Consider the following 21939-nt stretch of genomic DNA (forward strand, 5'->3'; position numbering starts at 1 on the left):
ACTTTATCAAAGTAGATGTCTTTCTGAAAGCACTGTAACTAAGTTTAAGAATATAATCCACCCACTGTTATCATCTCCAATGCCCTGTACCAACACAGAGCAAAGCAGCTATCTGAACGCTACCCCAACAGAGGTCGATTATCTTGTTAATAATTTCACCTCCTCACTACGTACGACTCTGGATACTGTAGCTCCTGTGAAAACTAAGGCCTCAAATCAGAAGTACCTGACTCCGTGGTATAATTCTGAAACACGTACCCTAAAGCAGATGACTCGTAATCTAGAGAGGAAATGGCGTGTCACAAATCTAGAGGATCATCATTTAGCCTGGAGAAATAGTTTGCTGCTTTATAAGAAAGCCCTCCGCAAAGCCAGAACATCTTACTATTCATCACTGATTGAAGAAAATAAGAACAACCCCAGGTTTCTCTTCAGCACTGTAGCCAGGCTGACAAAAAGTCAGAGCTCTTTTGAGCCAACCATCCCTTTAACGTTAACTAGTAATGACTTCATGAACTTCTTCACAAATAAAATTTTTATCATTAGAGAAAAAATTACCAATAATCATCCCACAGATGTAATATTATCTACAGCTACTCTTAGTACCATTGATATTAAGTTAGACTCTTTTTCTCCAATTGATCTTTCTGAGTTAACTTCAATAATTACTTCCTCCAAACCATCAACGTGTCTTTTAGACCCCATTCCTACAAAACTGCTCAAAGAAGTCCTGCCATTAATTAATTCTTCGATCTTAAATATGATCAACCTATCTCTAATAATCGGCTATGTACCACAGGCCTTCAAGCTGGCTGTAGTTAAACCTTTACTCAAAAAGCCATCTCTAGACCCAGCAGTCTTAGCTAATTATAGGCCAATCTCCAACCTTCCTTTCATATCAAAAATCCTTGAAAGAGTAGTTGTCAAACAGCTAACAGATCATCTGCAGAGGAATGGTTTATTTGAAGAGTTTCAGTCAGGTTTCAGAGCTCAGCACAGCACAGAAACAGCTTTAGTGAAGGTTACAAATGATCTTCTTATGGCCTCTGACAGTGGACTCATCTCTGTGCTTGTCCTGCTAGACCTCAGTGCAGCGTTCGATACTGTTGATCATAATATCCTATTAGAGCGATTAGAACATGCTGTAGGTATTACAAGTACTGCGCTGCAGTGGTTTGTATCATATCTATCTAATAGACTCCAATTCGTGCATGTAAATGGAGAGTCCTCTTCACACACTGAGGTTAATTATGGAGTTCCACAGGGTTCAGTGCTAGGACCAATTCTGTTTACATTATACATGCTTCCCTTAGGCAGTATCATTAGAAGACATAGCATACATTTTCACTGCTATGCAGATGACACCCAGCTCTATCTGTCCATGAAGCCAGATAACACACACCAATTAGTTAAACTGCAGGAATGTCTTAAAGACATAAAGACCTGGATGGCCGCTAACTTTCTGCTTCTTAATTCAGATAAAACTGAGGTTATTGTACTCGGCCCTGAAAATCTTAGAAATATGGTATCTAATCAGATTCTTACTCTGGATGGCATTACCTTGGCCTCCAGTAACGCGGTGAGGAACCTTGGAGTCATTTTTGACCAGGATATGTCCTTCAACGCACATATTAAACAAATATGTAAGACTGCTTTCTTCCATTTGCGCAACATCTCTAAAATTAGAAATATCCTGTCTCAGAGTGACGCTGAAAAACTAGTTCATGCATTTATTACTTCCAGGCTGGACTACTGTAATTCATTATTATCAGGATGTCCAAAAAACTCACTGAAAAGCCTTCAGCTGATCCAAAATGCTGCAGCAAGAGTCCTGACAGGGACTAGAAAGAGAGAGCATATTTCTCCTGTTTTGGCTTCCCTTCATTGGCTTCCTGTTAAATCCAGAATTGAATTCAAAATCCTGCTCCTCACATACAAGGTCTTAAATAATCAGGCCCCATCTTATCTTAATGACCTTGTAGTACCATATCACCCTATTAGAGCGCTCCGCTCTCGCTCTGCAGGCCTACTTGTTGTTCCTAGAGTATTTAAAAGTAGAATGGGAGGGAGAGCCTTCAGTTTTCAGGCCCCTCTTCTGTGGAACCAGCTTCCAGTTTGGATTCGGGAAACAGACACTATCTCTACTTTTAAGATTAGGCTTAAAACTTTCCTTTTTTCTAAAGCATATAGTTAGGGCTGGACCAGGTGACCCTGAATCCTCCCTTAGTTATGCTGCAATAGATGTAGGCTGCCGGGGGATTCCCATGATGCATTGAGTTTTTCCTTTCCAGTCACCTTTCTCACTCACTATGTATTAATAGACCTCTCTGCATTGAATCATATCTGTTATTAACCTCTGTCTCTCTTCCACAGCATGTCTTTATCCTGTCTTCCTTCTCTCACCCCAACCGGTCGCAGCAGATGGCCGCCCCTCCCTGAGCCTGGTTCTGCCGGAGGTTTCTTCCTGTTAAAAGGGAGTTTTTCCTTCCCACTGTCGCCAAAGTGCTTGCTCATAGGGGGTCATATGATTGTTGGGTTTTTCTCTGTATCTATGAAGCGCCTTGAGGCGACTTTTGTTGTGATTTGGCGCTATATAAATAAAATTGAATTGAATTGAATTGAATTGTTTAAAGCAAATGGATTTAATTTTAACAAGTCAGGGGTGAAACTGTTCACCTCCAACTTGTTTTATTCCATACGTCATCCATCTGTGCTTGGTGCCAAGGCTGAGATAAACGAGGAGTTATCTCATAAGGAGGAACAAACAGTACTCCAAGAACAGACAAAGCCCAGCAGAAACCTTGAGGAGGAGCTCCATCTGCCCCCACAGAAAGGAGAGACATCTGAGGCAAGAAGATGGGTCCCTATTTGCCTCCAACTCTCTCAACAACACCAACGACCAGCACCAGGGACCACGACCTTCCCCAGTCCCCCAAACCCCTGAGAGGCCATCAGGCAGAAGCTGAAACAGGAAGCTCCAACCCGGAGGGCGGTGCACTGTTGGACGGACCAATCGGAGTCTGCGCTGCGGGACTGTTTTGATCACGCGGAATGGGAAATGTTTCACGTGGCTGCTAGGGACATTGATGAATACACAGACTCAGTCTGCGGATTTATCAGGAAATGCGTGGAAGATGTCGTCCCATCCAGAACAGTTAAATCCTTCCCAAATCAAAAACCCTGGATTAACGGAGATGTTCGCGCGGCACTGGCAGCACGGAGCACCGCCTTTGCCTCCGCGAACACATTGGACTACAGACACGCACATTACCAACTCCGGAAGACGATCAAAGCAGCCAAACGTGAGTACAGGGACAGGGTGGAGCAACAGTTTGACAACCCTCGGAGTATGTGGCAGGGACTAAACACGATCACAGACTTTAGAGGGAAAACCAGCACACCGCAGACCACGGCCTCTCTGTGTGAGGATCTAAACGTATTCTACGCTAGATTCGACACAGCGAACACCATGAGACCGGACAGTGTGTGCACCGCGGATGACGTCAGTGCGCACACTGTGTCTGAGGAGGATGTGCGGAAGTGCTTCAGGAAGGTGAACGCACGCAAAGCTACTGGTCCGGACGGGATTCCCGGCCGCGTCCTCAAGTCATGCGCGGCTCAGCTGGCTGGAGTGTTCACGCACATCTTCAACCTTTCCCTCTCTCTGTCTGTAGTCCCAGCCTGCTTCAAAATGGCCACCATCATCCCTGTACCCAAATCCTCCACCATCTCCTCATTGAACGACTGACGACCTGTAGCCCTGACCCCCATCGTAAGCAAATGCTTCGAGAAGCTGGTCAGGGACTTCATCTGCTCTGCACTACCCGACTCACTGGACCCTCTACAGTTCGCATACCGCCACAACAGGTCCACTGATGATGCCATAGCCCTGACACTACACACTGCCCTGTCACACCTGGAGAAGAGAGACACGTATGTGAGAATGCTGTTTGTAGATTACAGCTCAGCATTCAATACCATCGTTCCCTCGAAGCTGGACAGGAAACTGCAGGATCTAGGACTGAGCAGCTCCCTCTGCAGCTGGATCCTTAGCTTCCTGTCTGACAGACGCCAGGTGGTCAGACTGGGCAGCATCACCTCATCCCCCATCACACTGAACACTGGTGCTCCACAGGGGTGTGTACTGAGCCCTCTCCTGTACTCACTCTATACCTACGACTGCACAGCCACTAACAACTCCAACATCATTGTGAAGTTTGCGGACGACACTACAGTGGTGGGTCTTATCACCAACAGTGATGAGACGGCTTACAGGGAGGAGGTCAGCGCCCTGACCCACTGGTGTCAAGACAACCATCTCACCCTCAACGTCGCAAAGACAAAGGAGTTGATAGTGGACTTCCGGAGGTGCAGAGAAGTACACACCCCCATCACCATCAACGGCGCTGCTGTGGAGAGAGTGAGCAGCTTCCGGTTCCTTGGTGTACATCTGGCTGAGGATCTTACGTGGTCAGTACACACAAACAAAACAGTGAAGAAGGCGCAGCAGCGCCTCTTCCTTCTCAGGAGACTGAAAAGATTCGGCATGAGCCCCCGCATCCTCAGGACCTTCTATCGCTGTGCCATTGAGAGCATCCTCACTGGATGCATCACCACCTGGTATGGCAACAGCACCACCTACAACTGCAAAGCTCTCCAGCGAGTAGTGCGGTGCTCTGAACGGATAATTGGAGGTGAGCTTCCCTCCCTCCAAGACATCTACAGGAAGCGGTGCCTGAGGAAAGCGGGGAGGATCATCAAGGACTCCAGTCACCCCAGCCATAAACTGTTCAGACTGCTTCCATCAGGAAGGAGGTTCTGCAGCATCCGGTCCCGTACCAGCAGACTGAGAGACAGCTTCTTCCACCAGGCCATCAGACTGCTGAACACTTCATAGACACCTCAGCTTCACTACTGGAACTTTAACATTATGCACTCCATACTGTACAGTAATGCCACTGTTTTGCACATGTCTCACTCTGTATATTTTATTTTATTTATTTTATATATTCTATTCATTGTTTACTCTATTTAATTTGTAAAATATGTGTACACACACACACACACACACACACACACGTAGAAAAATATTTAGTATACACATCCAGAAATGCATATACTATTATATATTGTACATATATTTATTAGTTTCAGATGTAGCCATTCTTGTATTTTGCTTGTTTACATTATTGTATTTTGCACAACTCTGTTGCTTGTGAAGCTCGCACACAAGAATTTCACTCACATGTGCTGTACCAATGTACCTGCACATGTGATGTGACAATAAAAGTGATTTGATTTGATTTGATTTGATTTGACCCTCCTCCCCCTCCCTTTCTCCCTCCTCCCCACACCTGAAATTCACTGAGGAGATGATGGAGCGGGTCAGTGCTGGGCTCAGATCTACCCCCTGGCCCAATCCCTTTTTGTCCCCCATAAACCCCCCCACCAGAGCGGCCAAAGGTTCGCCATCAAGCCCCACCCTCAACAGAGCAATCGAAGTCACATTGCCCAGCCTCGCCCCCCTTAGTTCCTCTTCATGCCCTGTCTCCGCAGTCTGATGTGTGATGTGTGAAGGGTCCGGGCTGCGAGGATTATGGCAGTGGTGACTTTTCCCAGGAGAAGCTGGGACCCTGTTTACTAGAAGGTTTTAAAATTTCTGTACTTTTAGGTGACAGGAGACATGTGGCCTGGTCAAAACACAGAGAGCTGCACTCTAAAAGATCTTTAAACATAGTAAACATACCTTGTGTGCCACAGACTGCTCCCAAACAAGAGGGGGCAAATAATACCTCTAAAACACTTAAGTTGGCTTTATTAAATGTTAGATCTCTAGCTGGGAAAACATTTTTAATTAATGATTTAATCACTGAGCACAGCCTTGATTTTATGTTTTTAACTGAAACTTGGTTGGACCAAAGTAACAGTGGAGCTGTTCTCATCGAGACGACCCCTCCTAACTACAGTTTTATCAGTGAGGTCAGGGCGAGCAGGAGAGGAGGAGGGGTTGCTGTCTTATTTAATGAATCATTTCAATGTAAGCAGCTATCTCCTGGAAGTTTTCAGGCTTTTGAATATGTGGCTTTACAGCTGAAGGCCCCATCCAAAGTTGTGTTTCTTAATGTTTACAGGCCTCCCAAATAATGCACAGACTTTTTTAATGACCTCAGTGAACTGCTGTCTGTGATCTGTGTTGATTTCGACTGTGTAATTATTGTTGGGGATTTTAACATCCATGTGGACAACCCTCAGGACAAAGGGACTAAAGACCTGAGTAACACTCTGGGCAACTTTGGGCTGACTCAGCATGTAACAGAGGCCACACATAATAGAGGACACACTCTTGACCTACTGATCTCCAAAGGCCTGAGCATTTCAAAGGTTACTGTGTCTGATGTGGGCCTGTCTGATCATTACTGTGTTTTCTTTGAAAGTAAAATCTCAGCCCACACAAATATATCAACAGCAGTGATCACAAAACGGTGTATAACTGAAGACAGTAGTGAGATCTTTAACCAGGTCTTCCCATTAACACCTGACCTGCCCAGAGGGTCAGTCAATGAGCTCGTCAATAGCTTCAATGCTAACATGTTAAATGTAATGGACACTATTGCTCCCATTAAGGTGAAGGTTATCTCTGGAAGGAAAAAGTCTCCATGGAGAAACTCCACACTGGTGAAAAATGAAAAAAGAGAGTGTAGGAAAGCTGAGCGCAGATGGAGAAAAACAAACCTCCAGGTTCATTATGACATCTATAAAGAGAAACTTCACAATTATAATTTACAGCTGAGGAGTGCAAGGAGGTCCTACTTCTCTGACATCATCACTAAAAACAGCCATAATGCTCGGGTCTTATTTTCTACAGTTGACAGGCTAACAAACCCTCCTGTGTCAGTGGCAGCTGAACTTCATTCAACCATGGCCTGCAATGACTTTGCCAAATTCTTCACAGACAAAATCCAGAAGATTAGACAAGCAATTGGTACATCAACAGCAGATCCAGGATATGTACTGTGTCCACCAAAAAACTGTTTAAACACCATGAAACAGTTTCAACCTATTAACAGCAAAGACCTGGAGGACATCTTAGGTCAACTGAACTCCTCCTCTTGCTGTTTAGATGTCCTGCCAACAAGTTTTTTCAAAAAGGTCTCAAAGACTTTAGAGTCAGACCTGTTACAGATCGTCAACTTTTCTTTATTATCAGGTGTGTTTCCAGAACCACTAAAAACTGCTGTAATAAAACCTGTACTGAAAAAGGACAATCTTGACAAGACACAAATGAACAACTACAGGCCGATCTCAAATCTCCCATTTTTAAGTAAGATCATTGAAAAAGCAGTTTCTCAACAGCTCAGTTACTTCTTAAAACAGAATAACTGCTATGATGCCTTCCAGTCAGGTTTTAGACAGAACCACAGCACTGAAACTGCTCTGACAAAAGTGTTTAATGACATATGTCTGAATACAGACAGTGGAAAAATGTCAGTCTTAGTTTTACTGGATCTCAGTGCAGCATTTGATAATGTTGACCACAACATATTACTCAAACGACTGGAGAACTGGGCAGGTCTTTCAGGAACTGTACTAAACTGGTTCAAATCATACTTAGAAAACAGGAAATACTTTGTATCAATAGGTAACTTCACATCTGAGCAGACAAGTATCACATGTGGAGTTCCCCAAGGTTCCATCTTGGGACCCCTTCTGTTTAACATTTACATGCTCCCACTAGCACAGATTATAAAGAACAACATAAACTATCGCAGCTATGCAGATGACACACAAATATATATCACAATGTCACCAGGAGACCGAGGCCCTGGTGACATTGACTGTCACAAACTAGCTGTGTGGAGGTGGATGAGGACCCAAACACAAAACTCACGGAGACAGGAGCTGAACTCAAAATAACTGCTTTATTTCAGGCTTCACAAAGAAACAGAACTAAACTGGCAAAACTAAACTAAGGACCGAGGGAACACAGAAAGGCACACAGGTTCGGGGAGGAGACATTGACAGGGCAACACTGAACTGAGGGAGACATGCACATAAATACCAAAACAAACCAAACAAAACACAAGGAGCAAGAGTCCAAAACTGAGCCCAGAAATACACAAAAACAGTGAAAAACAAAAACAGCTCGAATGCAGGGAAGCAGTGTCCATAGAGAACAGAAGGTCGGCACCACAAAAGTTCAGTTCAGCTGTTCCGGGTGCTGGCCACGTGAAAAGTGGCAGTGGCGGCAGAGCGGGTCCGGAGGCCAGCCGCGTGGAAGATGGCGGCGGCTCTCAAGCGTCGGGTGTACTGGTCGAGGCTTGGTGGGCACAGAACCAGGAAAGGCAGGACCAAGCGAGGCAGGACCAGATGGAGGCAGGACCAGATGGAGGCAGGACCAGGCTTACACCCTCCAGCAGAGACGAGGAGGTGCTGGCCGGGCTGACCCGAGCCGCCAGCAGAGACGAGGAGGTGCTGGCGCGGTTCTCTTGAACCCCCAGCAGAGACGAGGAGCGGCTGGAGCGGTTCTCCTGAACCCCCAGAGGAGACGAGGAGCGGCTGGAGAGGTTCTCCTGAACCCCCAGAGGAGACGAGGAGCGGCTGGAGCGGTTCTCCTGAACCCCGAGCAGAGACGTGGAGCGGCTGGAGCAGTTCTCCTGAACCCCCAGAGGAGACGTGGAGCGGCTGGAGAGGTTCTCCTGAACCCCCAGCGAGAACAGATGCAGAGCAAGCAGGTGCGGAGACCTCTGGCTCAGCGGACGCTAACTGTAGCTGCACAGGGCACGCAGCTGGCTTGAGACGCAACTGTTGGGGTTGTGCAGTGCAAACAGTCTGTCCAAGCTTTATCAGCACAACGCTGTCCTCAACTGGCTGAGGCTGGGTGTCCATCAACCCCACCCGAGGAGCAGGTACGGGTGCCGGGATGAACGGAGCCTCTGCCAGGCTGGGGACAGAAGCAGGGACCAGCTGGACCTCAGCCACCCTCACCCGAGGAACTGATACGGGTGCAAGGGAAAGCTGGGCCCGTGCTGCCCTGGGAACAGGTACTGGAGTTGGAGAGCTGAGCTCAGGAGCAGTAACGGACACTGGGAAAACCAAGTTAGTGGAGCCAAACACAGTTTTAGCAAACAAAGACTTTTGGCGGACTGGTTTTAGCAACTCTGCTGTACTTAAGTTGCTCAAGTTAGAATTAGCAGTTTTTAAAACAGTGATTGTACAGATGGATCCAGGCATAGCAAACTCGGAGTCTGTAATTCTTGGCTCAGAAGGAGCGGTTACAGAGATAGGAGCATTTTCATAGACTGTTTCTAAATATGCAGGCTGGTGAGCAACACAGTCCAGGAGTGAAGAAACACCATCCACAGTCTCATACTCAGCAGGTACAGGGGTAGGGGAGTTAACACAGGTGGTGTCTGGAGTAACTGGGTGCAAAACTAACTCTGGAATATTCAATCTGAGCTCCCCTATCAGTTTACTCATGACGGACGGTAACTTGTTTCCCTTAACAACCGTGATTGAATGCACAGTCTTAGTGTTTTCAAAACCGCGGCCCAATCGAGTCCCATAAAAGGCAGACTCGCGCTCCCGGGCATGCCGAGCCTCCTGCCTTCTCTTCTCGTTAGGAAAGGTGGAGTCTGCACCCTGCCGATTCCATAGGGAGTTTGCTGGGTCCATGACTTTTTGCGTCGTACTGTCACTAACTAGCTGTGTGGAGGCAGATGAGGACCCAAACGCAAAACTCACAGCGACAGGAGCTGAACTCAAAATAACTGCTTTATTGCAGGCTTTACAAAGAAACAGAACTAAACTGGCAAAACTAAACTAAGGCCGGAGGGAACACAGAAAGGCACACAGGTTCGGGGAGGAGACATTGACAGGGCAACACTGAACTGAGGGAGACATGCACATAAATACACAGAGGGTTAACGAGAGAAGTGGGAGCACACAGGAAACACAGCTGACACAGATAATCATAACGAGACACGGCAGGAGTAACGCAACACTGACAGGAGACTGTCAAAGTAAAACAGGAAGTACACAGAGGTCCAAAGTAACAGTGGAGCTGTTCTCATCGAGACAGGAGAGCACTGGCATAGCGGGCTGGGGAAACATGGAATAAACCACATCAGTCCAGCTCTGAGGTCTTTACACTGGCTGCCTGTCCGTCAGAGGATAGACTTTAAAGTTCTGATGCTGGTCTATAAAGCTCTGAATGGTTTAGTGACCCAGTATGAACCTTTCAGATCCCTCAGGTCATCTGGATCTGGTTTTTTATCAGTTCTCAGAGCCAGAACCAGACATGGAGAAGCTGCATTCAGCTTTTATGCTCCTTATATCTGGCACAAACTCCCAGAAAGCCTCAGATCAGCTGAAACACTCAGTTTATTTAAATCCAGGTTGAAGACTCACCTGTTCTCAGCTGCATTTGAATAAAACACCAAATCTGCACTGTTTTACTTTTAAGCTAAATTTCAAAACTTACATTTTAACTACTGATTTTATCTACTGTTCCTTTTTTTCCATTTTAAATCATCCATCCATCCATCCATCATCAATTCGCTACCGCTTATCCTTTTCAGGGTCGCGGGGGGTGCTGGAGCCAATCCCAGCTGTCATAGGGCGAGAGGCGGGGTACACCCTGGAGAGGTCGCCAGTCTGTCGCAGGGCTAACACACAAGGACAGACAACCATTCACACTCACATTCACTTGTTACATCCTTTGCAGGAGGTCTCTGCTCTCCAGGAGTTCACTATGCAGGTGGGGGAGAAATCTAGCAGAGGTGGGTGTCTATTGTCTTATGTAGTATGGAGTTGACTGAATGCTGGTGTGGTTGTAGTTTCCTCTGCGGTGGGGTCGGGTGGGCCACCCCGGGCTCTGTGGGGCTTGGCGGTGCTGCTACTGTGGGCCCCGGTCCGGATGGGCCCAGGCCCTCTGCCCTTGATGGATTCCAGGGAATTGGGGTGCCTACTGGAGTCAGCGGGGGAGCTGGCCCCAGGGAGCGGGCACTTTGCCCCCACCCCCCCCCCTCGGTGATCACAGTGGCGGACACAGGAAAAAAGGTTCCGCTGGTCCCTGAGAGCCTTTTGAAAAGGCGAAAGGCCTGGGTGACCAGGGCTGAGAAGTACCACAACGAAAACAGGCAGATGTACAGGCGTGAGATATGAATGGGCCATATGGCTCGCAAAGTGGGAATCTTCTATGTGCCAGCTGAGCCCAAACTGGCCTTTGTCATCAGAGGCATCAATGGCGTGAGCCCCAAGTTCTGTACCAGATCTAAAATGGTGTCTTTGTCAAGCTGAACAAGGCTTCAATCAACATGCTCAGAATTGCAGAGCCTCACATTGCTTGGGGAAGTCTGTGCGCGAGCTCGTCCACAAACGTGGCTACAGCAAGATCAGGAAACAGCACATTGCCCTCACAGACAACGCTGTCTGTCTTGTCTGTGAGGGCTGCTACTGGAGGACCAGGGTTTGGTGTTCCTTCCCTCCCCATCCCCAACTGCCTCCCTCTTCCTGCTCCATCACACCCCCACACATGCAGGACCTTGAGGTACAGGTTTGTCACTGAGGTGCAGGGTTGGCATTCCTCCTCTGTCCCCTTCTGGCCACCTGTGCCTCAACTTAGCCATCCCCATTACTCAAACTCTCAAGACACATACATATAGGGCCTTGGGGTTGGGCACACTAAACAGCGTCCAGAGGACAATCTGTGTATTTAACCTCACCTCTGGACCCACTTTTAAATGCATGTAGACATTGAGGGTTTTCGGGAGGCGCTGTGCTGACACCTGCTGCTCTTTAGCAGAAAGCACCATGCCCTCCAGCACGCAGCAGCACCACCACATCTGAACGGGCAGAGGAAAGGATGGGGTCTTCCCACCTCCATTCTCTGTTTGCCATTGGGGGGAGGGGGCCAGGATGAGGAGTTGGCCGTCTGGTTGGGGATGCGGGCCCTCCCTGCTGCTGCAGGACCAGGGTCGGTCTGCTTGTCTCCAACCCAAGGGAAAAGGGCAGCATCTCCTGGGTCTGGGGGTTGATCCCCCCCCCCCCCCCCCCGGGCGCGAGGGTACCTGGACCCCGGGTATAGAGTATGTTTGGGGAGTGTGAGTGTGTGTACAGTGTCCATTTCTGTGTGTCTCCATGATGGGCGAGTAGGGATGGGTATCGAAAACCGGTTCTTGTTGAGAACCGGTTCCCACTGTTTCAATTCCTTGGAATTGTTTGCCATTTTTGCAAACGATTCCCTTATCGATTCCAGTCGCCCCGAATGACGTCACCACGTTGCGGAGCGTCATTTACCTGGCAGGAAACACGGCGCCTAAGCGGCTCAAACGCTCAAAAGTTTGATTATACTTTATGAGAACCGATGACAACAGGGCAACTTGCAAAGTAGATATTTCATTTAAGGGAGGAAACACTACGAATATGCAAAAGCATTTGCTCACAAAACACGCGATGACACGCGTTTTTAATTCCGCTCCGGACTCGTGACTCTCAACCCAGCAGCAGCGCTAACGTTTGCACGTCCTCTCCCGTTAATGCGGCAGGTAAATAATCAACTAACAGTGCATATTATGTTAGCGCAATCTGCCTTATTACAAGACCTGCCATTACTGTACATGTAGGTGACCATGATGAGAGAGACAGACAGAGTCTGGCTCAGATGCTGGCAGTTCTCACTGCAGTCTACCGGTAGCGTCTCCTTTCAGGCCAGGATAGACTAATGTCACCGAGCAGTGTCTAAGTTTGTGGTCAAAGGCTTGCACCCATTTGCCACAGCAGATGCCCCCGATTTTTGGTAAGTGAATGTGTTTAATTGTGGGCAGGGACATTACTGGATATTCTTGTGTAATTGCCACAGAACAATTTATGTTATACTTTGTTATTGCTACAGAAGAATGTTGCAGCTTTAAGGCAGGGATGACTCCTGGAGTTGCTTTCTCACTGCATATGCTTTATTTCACAATCAGATCGATTCGATAACAAAAACATACAGCAGCTCCTCTCCTACTCCTAGCCCTTCGCTGCGGTGGAAAAAAGAACGACTTCAATCCCCTTCAAGGAACATACGTACAAAATAGTTTTCCTGATACACCAATGGGGCGTTCAATGCCATCTTGTAAATATGAGTACTCTGGCAGAGTAACAGTTCAAATGAAAAATACACAAGAACAAACAAGCAAACAAAAAAAGAAGTGTGGGGTACCTTTGAACCAATGAACAAAGTATAACAATTTATACTTTTTAACATAACCCGACCCCGTCAATATGTGATATGTCTCACAAGAATATTTATTTTATTATTTTACATTTACAATTTTTTTTCCTGGGGACCCTGTGACACCCCATTGAAGAGCCGTAGGCTGGATCTCTCAAGATCTCACTGTTGGGTTTGTAAGGCCATGTTACTCCTAAATTTCTATCTTGTTCAAAGAGAAGATATAAAACAAAGCTCTGAGCTAATCGACCTTAGTGTTCTCCTTTTTTAAAAAAAAAAAAAAAGAATCGATAAGAGAATCGATAAAGAATCGAATCGTTAAACAGAATCGAAAATGGAATCGGAATCGTTAAAATCTTATCAATACCCATCCCTATGGGCGAGTGCTGGATATTTGTATATGTGTGCATGAGGTGGGAATGCATGTCTGTGTCTGTGTATCAGGTCAGTCTTAGACTGCATCTCTTTGGGAACATCTCAGGCACCCCCCCCCCCCCCAGGTGTGGGGGCCTATCTCCCCCCACCACACTCCCTGCCAGTGGCTGATGCCTTCAACTGTCGGTGCGTTGGTGGCTCTCGGTGTCCGGGGCTGGGCGCTCAGGTGCTCACTCCTGGTGGCTGCCTGGTGGGGCTTGGCTTGGCACCCCCCCTTGAACCTCAGGCTTCTGGGTCTGGAGCTCGTTCCACTCTGGCCCAGCTGGCTGCCAGCAGAGCCTGCGGGCACGTCACCGCCTGTGGGCACGTTGCTGCAGCCGCCTGCACTTTTGCACTTCTGCACTGTGGCTGCTGGGTGATCCCGATCTGGGGCTCTCCTTAACTCTTTTCTAGGTGGGTGGTGTGGCTGCCCCTTCGGTGGTCCTCCGTGGGCTCTCGGGCCTGGATCTCCTGCATGCCTGCTTCATTTCTTGGGAGGCAGGGCTATGGCTCCCCACAAAGCAGGCTCATGTTCCAAATAGATGTTGAAGAGGTTGTTAAGACTCTGTGACCCATCATCCATGTTTGCTGAAGCTGTTCAAATTTAGCTGCATTACTGGGTGTAGTTTAGTCAAAAGTGAGGTGTAATTGAAGATATTTAACAGGATATTTTTCAATGAGCCAACGTAAGTGTTTAATTTCTATGACAAATGGATTAGTGTTTGTGTTTACCATGTTTCACTCTTAACAGTACAGACTTGAAATTCACTTGCTGAATTTCAGGGGAAAAAAAATCCATATATTTGACATATTTCATTGTTATCCCAGAATTATCTTGTTGTAATATCAGGATCTTTGTCAGTCATTAACTGCTCCCATAAACAGTTGTGCTGTTAACAGCCATCACTTGACCCGGCTGTGTTACCTAATTATATGTAGCGAGTAAAAGCCACCGAGTAGCCACTAAGGGCCTCTATACTACTTGTGCAAACTTTCAGGCCCAAAGCTCTTACAGGAACGAGCCCAGAATAAACGGGACAAGAGGGTCAATATCAGTCAGATACGTTAAAATTTATTATTTTAAAATAACACAAAGCGTTTGCAAAAGGCCTAAAACATCAAAATGGGAAAGGTCACTAACGACCACAAGATAGTCTTATTGGTGCAACCTGCAAGCAATGCAGCCATCACCTGTGGGCTTGCTCTACCCCGGTGGTCCCAGATGCTCGTTGCTTTAAAAGAAACAAATCCACCCCAAATAAATACGAGCCCAACAGAACACTTATTGCATGCACTAAGTGTTTTCGTTCAGGCAATAATCGATGGCACTAAAATCACTCTTAATAAAACTTATTCACCGCAAATCCACACGGAGCACCTCTAAAAAGACCTACTTCCCCTAAGGTAAGAGCCCAGCTCTGGGATTGCACATTTCCCGACTAATATTGCACCAGCCCAGTAGAAATAAAAACAAACCCGGCATAAAAAACTGTTTTAAAAGGTGACCCTACTAAAACCAAAAACGCAACAAAAAGGAGGAGGAAAAAACAGTGACAAATTCACATGTGCAGCCTGCCCTCCAGCAGACAACTGTGTTTGCTGCACACCTGTCTTATCTTGGCTTATCTTCTAAAATCACTACTCGAACCTCTGCTGTAGAGGTTTAAAACAACTGTTTGTGTAGAAGACAATTAAAACTTCTCAGGCTCTTCACCTACTCACACAACCATTGTTTATAGCCGCTTGTCAGTGCAAATGAAGAGCACCTGCTGCTACTTCCTCTTTTATACCCTCCATTGGGTCCCCTGGGTCCTAAAGCCTTCCCATTACATATAGACCACCTTCAGAGTTTTTCCTTCTCTCCCCCCTTTTCGCTTATCATGTCTGTACATCACTCTGTATTTAATTATTAGTTACTTTTCATCTCTGGCTCTCTTGCAGAGTAAGTCCTTTGTCCTGTCTCCCTCCCCTGATCCCCAACTGGTCACAGCCTTCCTGAGGTCTGCTCAAAGTTTTTTCCTGTTAAAGGAAGTTTTTCCCACAAATGTTGCCAAGAGCTTGTTCATATAGAGTAGCCTGCTTGTTGGTGTTTTCTCTGTATTAGTGTAGGGCTTTTACCTTAACATTTAAAGTGCTTTGAGGCGACTGTTGTTATGATTTGGCACTATGTAAATAAAACTGATTTGAACTGAACTGAAATGAACAATAAATACAAACCTGGCAAAAAAGCATTTCTTTAATACACTTTGTATAAAATATTAGCCCGTTTCTTTGATCTGTTTCATATAGATAAACAAAACATTATCACCAAAGGGTGCTCTACATATCCAACACTCTAAGCTAAGCTAAGCTCCTCTTTATTGATGATCATCTGTAAAATTGAGAGTTTGACCACAGTGTCCAATGTGGTCAAAAGAACAATACTGCCATAAACTTGCCAAGTTATTGCTACCACTGTGAGCCCAGGACACACACACAAAAGAGATTCTTAATGTTCTGCCCTCACTTCACTCAGCACTTGGCCTTCATGCATCTTTAAACTCCACCCCGCACACACACACACACACACACACACCCTCTCTCCTTTTCTCTCTGCTACCTTCAGCACTTCTCTTTCATTGTTTCATTGATCGCTCAGGTTTAGCTGACATCATTGTTCCATCTCTTTCTTTTTATTTCTTTCATTGTGCATCAAATCATTATATTCTTGTTTGTGTTTTGCCCACCAAAAGAATTTGAAAGGAAATTATAATCCAGCACAACAAAACACGAGAGGAGAAGTCTAACTGCAGGATGCTTCCAGTTACCAGAACCATTTCCAATGTAACCTAATAAAAATATGAGTAACAGATGCATCTATAAACTGGACAGAGAGGGCGTCTTTGGAGTGTCACACGTTAACCAGCTGCTGCTTGCAAAAGAAACAAAAAAAAGAACATCTATGTATTTTTTCTGTTTTTCACCAATAAAATGATTGAAATAATTATTTTGCCACCCTGACCACCCGATGCCTTGTTTACCTCTTGACCACTTGCAGCAGGGACACTCTTAGATTGCTCCTTTTGGTCCCACGGTCCTTCTTGTGGACTCAGTGTCTTCAATGTCAAACTGACACAACTTTAAGAATTATGGTATTATGAGAAATACCAGTTTTCACTGAAAGAGTCAGTGTCAACACTTTGACAGAGCTATGCTAGGCAGCCTAGACCTCATGAGGACATCAGAGGGTGAGATGGAGCTGGAGGACTATGCATCTACTGCCTAATCTCCAAAGGTGTGCATGATGTCATCACACATAAGAAGCTAACCATCTACCCAAACCAGAAACCCTGGCTGAGGTCAGCTCTCTGCTGAAAGATAGGGAAGCTTCATTCGGGTGATGCACTGGCCTCGGCCAACTGGAATGCAATCTGCATTGGAGATTTTGTTGCATCTTTGTGAGCTGCATGGATACTCAGAGAGTACATGAGTTACTATATGCACCATGTGTCAGCAGCAGTGTTGGGTAATGCGTTACTGTAATTAAATTACTTTTCCACTGAAAAAGTAGAGTAACTAATTACTGTTCATTTTTAGGTATTTTAATTACAGTTACTTACATTACATTGTAAAATAATTAAACTCGCTGAATATCATTATTTAATTTCATTAATTTGTCTTCTAAACGTAGAAGTAAACTCTGCTGCTTTAACATCGTTGCAGTGCAGGTGCGCGTCATTTCTGAAACAAGCAGACAAGAATATTAAAGTAATATGTAAGCTATGTCCTGGGGAGAAAAAACTATTGCTATTAATAGCACGAGTAATCTACTGAAGCGCCTGACACAGAGCATAGACGAACACTTCTGAGCGATCCTTGTTCATCATCCATGGATAACACCGCGGCAACTCCCGCTAAGCAGCAAAACCTGGTTTTACTTCAGCAGCACAGAAAGCGTCTGAAGGTGAGCTTAAAAAATGACTGCAGGCTACATTGTGGAAGAGATGCTACCGCTGCGTACTGAGTCTCTGTCTTTTAAAAAAATTATTTATTATTTAAAGAGTTTAATTTCTATTGTTCGCCCACTCAAGGTTTATAGGAATTTGAAGTATTTAGTTAAATTACTTATTTAGTAATTAAGTTACTTTTCTGACACAGTAATTAGATAAGTATTTTAAATACAATATTGAGTAAGTAATATGTAATTAGGAATTAATTACTTTTTTAAAGTAACTTACCCAACACTGGTCAGCAGTTTGAGAGACATCTTCACTGTTGTGTAAGATTGGGTGATTTCTGTTTTTTATTTATGTTTGTATCTTTTTTTCTAAATTTCTAATCTACACATAACACTACAAGTTTTGAACTTCGTATATTATCAGTTTGGAGACGCCAAAGCTTAAGTTTATAATTACTTATGGAAATGTCATCCATGTCCACATTCTTCATATGAAAAAATACATCATGGGGAAAAAAGAAAAGACGGTTCAAATGAGGATAATGTTATTTTGTCATGGTCCTGGGCCATGTGGGCCCAGTATTCTTAGTTTCTTGTATTTTTGTATTTCGTTCCTTATTTAGGCCATGTTTCCTAAGTTGTCCTGTTGTGGTGTTCCTTATTTGACTTCCCCTTGTGACTTTTATCCCCTGTGTGCCCCTCTATGTATCTGTGAGCCCTCATCTCCCCTCCTTGTTTCATTCCATGTTTCCCCAGCCCACTATGCCCGTGCTCTCTCTCTCCTCCTGTTTGCACCTGTGTACTTCCTGTTTTACTTTGACAGTCTCCCGTCAGTGTTGTTTACTCCTGCCATGTCTTGTTATGTTTATCTGTGTCAGCTGTGTTCCCATGTGTGGCCACTTCCCCTGATCATCCCTCTTGTGTATTTAGTCTCTGTGCTTCATGTAGTCTGTGTCGCGTCGTCTGTGTTACCACCCCCTGTGTTCCGTATCTCCAGCCATAGCTTTTTCTTAGTTTATGTCCAGTTTAGGTTTTCTGTTTGAACTATTACCCTTATACTGCCCTCGCTCTGGTTTGTTCTGTTATCAGCCATAATAAAAGGCTCGCTTTTGTTTAATCCACTCCTGCATCTTCGCTTGTGTTCGCGTCTGGGTCCAACACACACATTCCCACACGGTCTATCTCCACGGACCGTGACATATTTAGGATGAAGCTTATGTGTATGCATGTAAAACATGTAGTCACTGTCTGTTTCCCAAGTGTCTGTTGGCTAATCAAAACTTGCTTCCACTTTCCCATGCTCGCTGTGACATGACTGGTCTAGTCCGGTCATCTTCTTCTCTTCTCCATGTGCTCGTCTAACATTCTCCATCACAGATGCTTTTGTGCCTCCTCCCCATCTCCGCCATGTTACTCAGGGCTCCTGCTGTTGTTAGAAAGAATGTTTAATTCCTTCTAATGATCTCTCCTTATTGAACTGATAACAGCTCTTTACATTAAGTTGAATATAAATTTCCAAATTAATGTTAATCTGTCTAATGCTTGTGATACAGTTTAATGTAGTTTCGTTTTTAGCAGCATCCTCTTGTTCAGTGTGGTGCAGGCACTCGGGATTTTTTGTGTGTGACTTTTTTGCCCTGCTGACCTGCAGAAATGCACCTTGTTAGTGGTCTGGAGCTTTTGTTTTACAAATATAACACTGCATTTTCCTGTCTGTTCCTCTCCAAAACTAACACACACTGACAGAGAGCTGGTGTTGTCTCACCCTCCGTGTAACTAGATAATATGGAACTTGTCCTCTGTAGTGGAAATGCAGTCTGAGTGCTCAGTGACAGCAGATAAATACTACATAATCCCATTCAGTTATTTACATAGTGCCAAATCACAACAACAGTTGCATCAAGGTGCTTTATACTTTATACGCTTGAGTTCATTGTGAAACCTGGCCCCACCTTATCATGCGAATTCCTGCGGTCAGATGGCCCAGGATGTGAGTGGGCGTTAAGGCGTCTGGGAAGGGATCTCAAAACTGGATTATAGATGGCAGAGAGTTGGTGTCGTAAACCCCGCCTCTGTTCAAAGATGGTCGCTCACAGTGGACGTAGATGCTTCTTTCACTCCTCTTTCAAACCATCTGTCCTCTCTGTCCAAAATGTGAACATTGGCATCCTCGAAAGAGTGTCCTTTATCCTTAAGATGCAGATGGACTGCTGAGTCTTGTCCTGTGGAGGTGGCTCTTCTGTGTTGTGCCATGCGCTTGTGAAGTGGCTGTTTAGTCTCTCCAATGTAGAGGTCTGGGCATTCCTCGCTGCACTGTACAGCATACACCACATTGTTAAGTCTGTGTTTTGGCGTTTTGTCTTTCGGGTGAACCAGTTTTTGTCTGAGCGTGTTGCTGGGTCTGAAATGCACTAGGATGTCGTGCTTGGGACTCTCCACCATTTGACCTTAGAACTGAAGAAGCTTCTCGGATGAGAGGTGAAACGTCTTCAAGTAACTTAAAGAAGTCCAGACGCTTTTCTTTGCAAGCTCCTTTGACTACGATGACCTGGATGACTGAGAACCTTCACAGACATCCTTTGAAATTCTTTTTAAAAGTCATTTTAAAGACCTTCCTTCAACGTCCCAGAGCATCTCAAGCTGTCACTGCATATTAGAAAGGATCTGTTTGTTTTAATGCAGATTGTTGAGTCTACAAAGGTTTAGCAGTCTTACCTCTAACATCAGTCCTATTTTTTAATTTAATTACATTTTGTTTATATAGCAGTATATTTACTGGCAAACAAATGTGGCTAATTTGTGGAATGTTGTGTGTTTTCTTTGCAGCATCCAGAGGACGTGGCACAGACCGAGGGTTCGCAGCAGCTCCACCTGCAGCCCAGCGATTCATTAGAGAAGCAGCAACCCAAGAGGTTACACGTCTCTAACATCCCTTTCCGCTTCCGGGACCCTGACCTCCGGCAAATGTTTGGGGTGAGATGAGACACAATGACACGCAATAATTTATGTGCCACTGTGCACTTAAAAGCAGTCACTGCTTTTAAAGAACATCAGCAAATACAGTCAGGAAAAGATAAATCTATGTGTCTGTTTATGTATAGCTATAATTAAAAAACAGAAGTTAACCGTAGTCTACAGACTGAATTTTAATAGAAATTTACAATGCATTATTTACATTGGGTAAACATGAACATTTTCATGTGGCTTGTTGAATAATTTAAACACCCAGCTGCCTACCTCTGAATATTTGGTACGAGAGCGTTGCATCTATTTCCATTCCAAAGGCCACTGACAACAGAATAGGTACACTATAACCATCAGCATGGTCTTACACTGGAAACACACAAAGAAAACAATGTGCTTGCATTAGCATTAGCATCACACACACCTTAGAATAGAATAGCATAGAATAGCTTTTTTATTGTCACTGTTACTAGAACAATGAAAGGCAGTTTTGGCATTTCTCCATGTGTGTGAAGTACACAATAGCACAAGTATTTACACATCTTAGTATTTCATATCAAGCAAAGAACTGGTTTCTATGAACGTTTAGAACACTGAGGACATCAGCATAAGCACACAGTCATACAAAAAACTAATCAAAGGCAACAGGTCATTAAAAACAGTCAGTGGCACGCTAACGCTTCATTGTGTTGTGTGTATTCAGTTACTACAGTCATGGAGTGTGTCCCTGCTGTGTTCCTGGCAAAGATGTTGTGAGTGGGCTACGATCATTTGTACTGCAGGTTTTTCCATCAGTTAAGCAAATTCTGATGATCCACTTTTTTGTTCGTAGATCTACTATAAAGTCCACCAGGGGGCGCCCTACTGTAAGGTCTTGGTTGAAGTGCACTCTCTGTATTGAGCTTTCCTTCCTGCTGTCTTCCCTCAGTTCACATGACACGTTTAGAAAATATCGCTCACTATTATCAATTATTAATATTTGTTCTCCTTGGATAAACTCCTGTGTGTGGCATCACGCTGACTGCCTCATCAAAGGCTGTGCCTTTTTCAAATAAAAAAGCGACGTCATGAGAAGTGAAACATGCGGTGTTCTAACATTGTAGCACGCAGCAGTAACAATGGTTGTGCATTGGGTATGTCTTTGGTGTTCTGGGTTTAACAATAAAAATTAATATTCTCTTATGTCCTCTGGTGCCAAATACAAAGTTCTCTCAAGCAATGGAATTACAACTGAGGTTTTACTAAGAGTCAAGTCAATTCACAGACTATAGATTTACTGATATAAATCCACCATTACCATTAAATATCGTATGATTTCCCCTCTCTGACACATCTACTAACTTCCACATTTCTCTGGTGGAGTTCAATATCTGCTCAAAGTCGGTACAGCCCACAGGCCTCGTCATGT

At 45.0% G+C, this 21939-nt stretch overlaps 1 protein-coding gene and 2 long non-coding RNA genes across 8 annotated transcripts in view; 2 read left to right on the forward strand and 1 right to left on the reverse strand.

Moving 5' to 3' along the window:
- Positions 1-21939, forward strand: part of rbfox3a (RNA binding fox-1 homolog 3a) — a 184315-nt gene that overhangs the window by 79868 nt on the left and 82508 nt on the right. For all 6 annotated transcript variants that reach the window (XM_082545386.1, XM_082545387.1, XM_082545385.1 and 3 more), the window contains exon 3: positions 20394-20540. In XM_082545386.1, coding sequence (XP_082401512.1) covers positions 20394-20540 — 147 coding nt within the window. The remainder of the gene's footprint in view (positions 1-20393; positions 20541-21939) is intronic.
- Positions 1-21939, reverse strand: part of LOC309713627 — a 102924-nt gene that overhangs the window by 56742 nt on the left and 24243 nt on the right. The window lies entirely within an intron of this gene.
- On the forward strand, positions 12160-13503 carry LOC309713622. The gene is made up of 2 exons (XR_014278619.1): positions 12160-12545; positions 12624-13503. It is a non-coding gene; the product is annotated as an uncharacterized lncRNA (long non-coding RNA).

The sequence above is a fragment of the Aulonocara stuartgranti genome (genome assembly GCF_965226115.1).
Source record: "Aulonocara stuartgranti genome assembly, chromosome: 8".
Classification (NCBI taxonomy): domain Eukaryota; kingdom Metazoa; phylum Chordata; class Actinopteri; order Cichliformes; family Cichlidae; genus Aulonocara; species Aulonocara stuartgranti.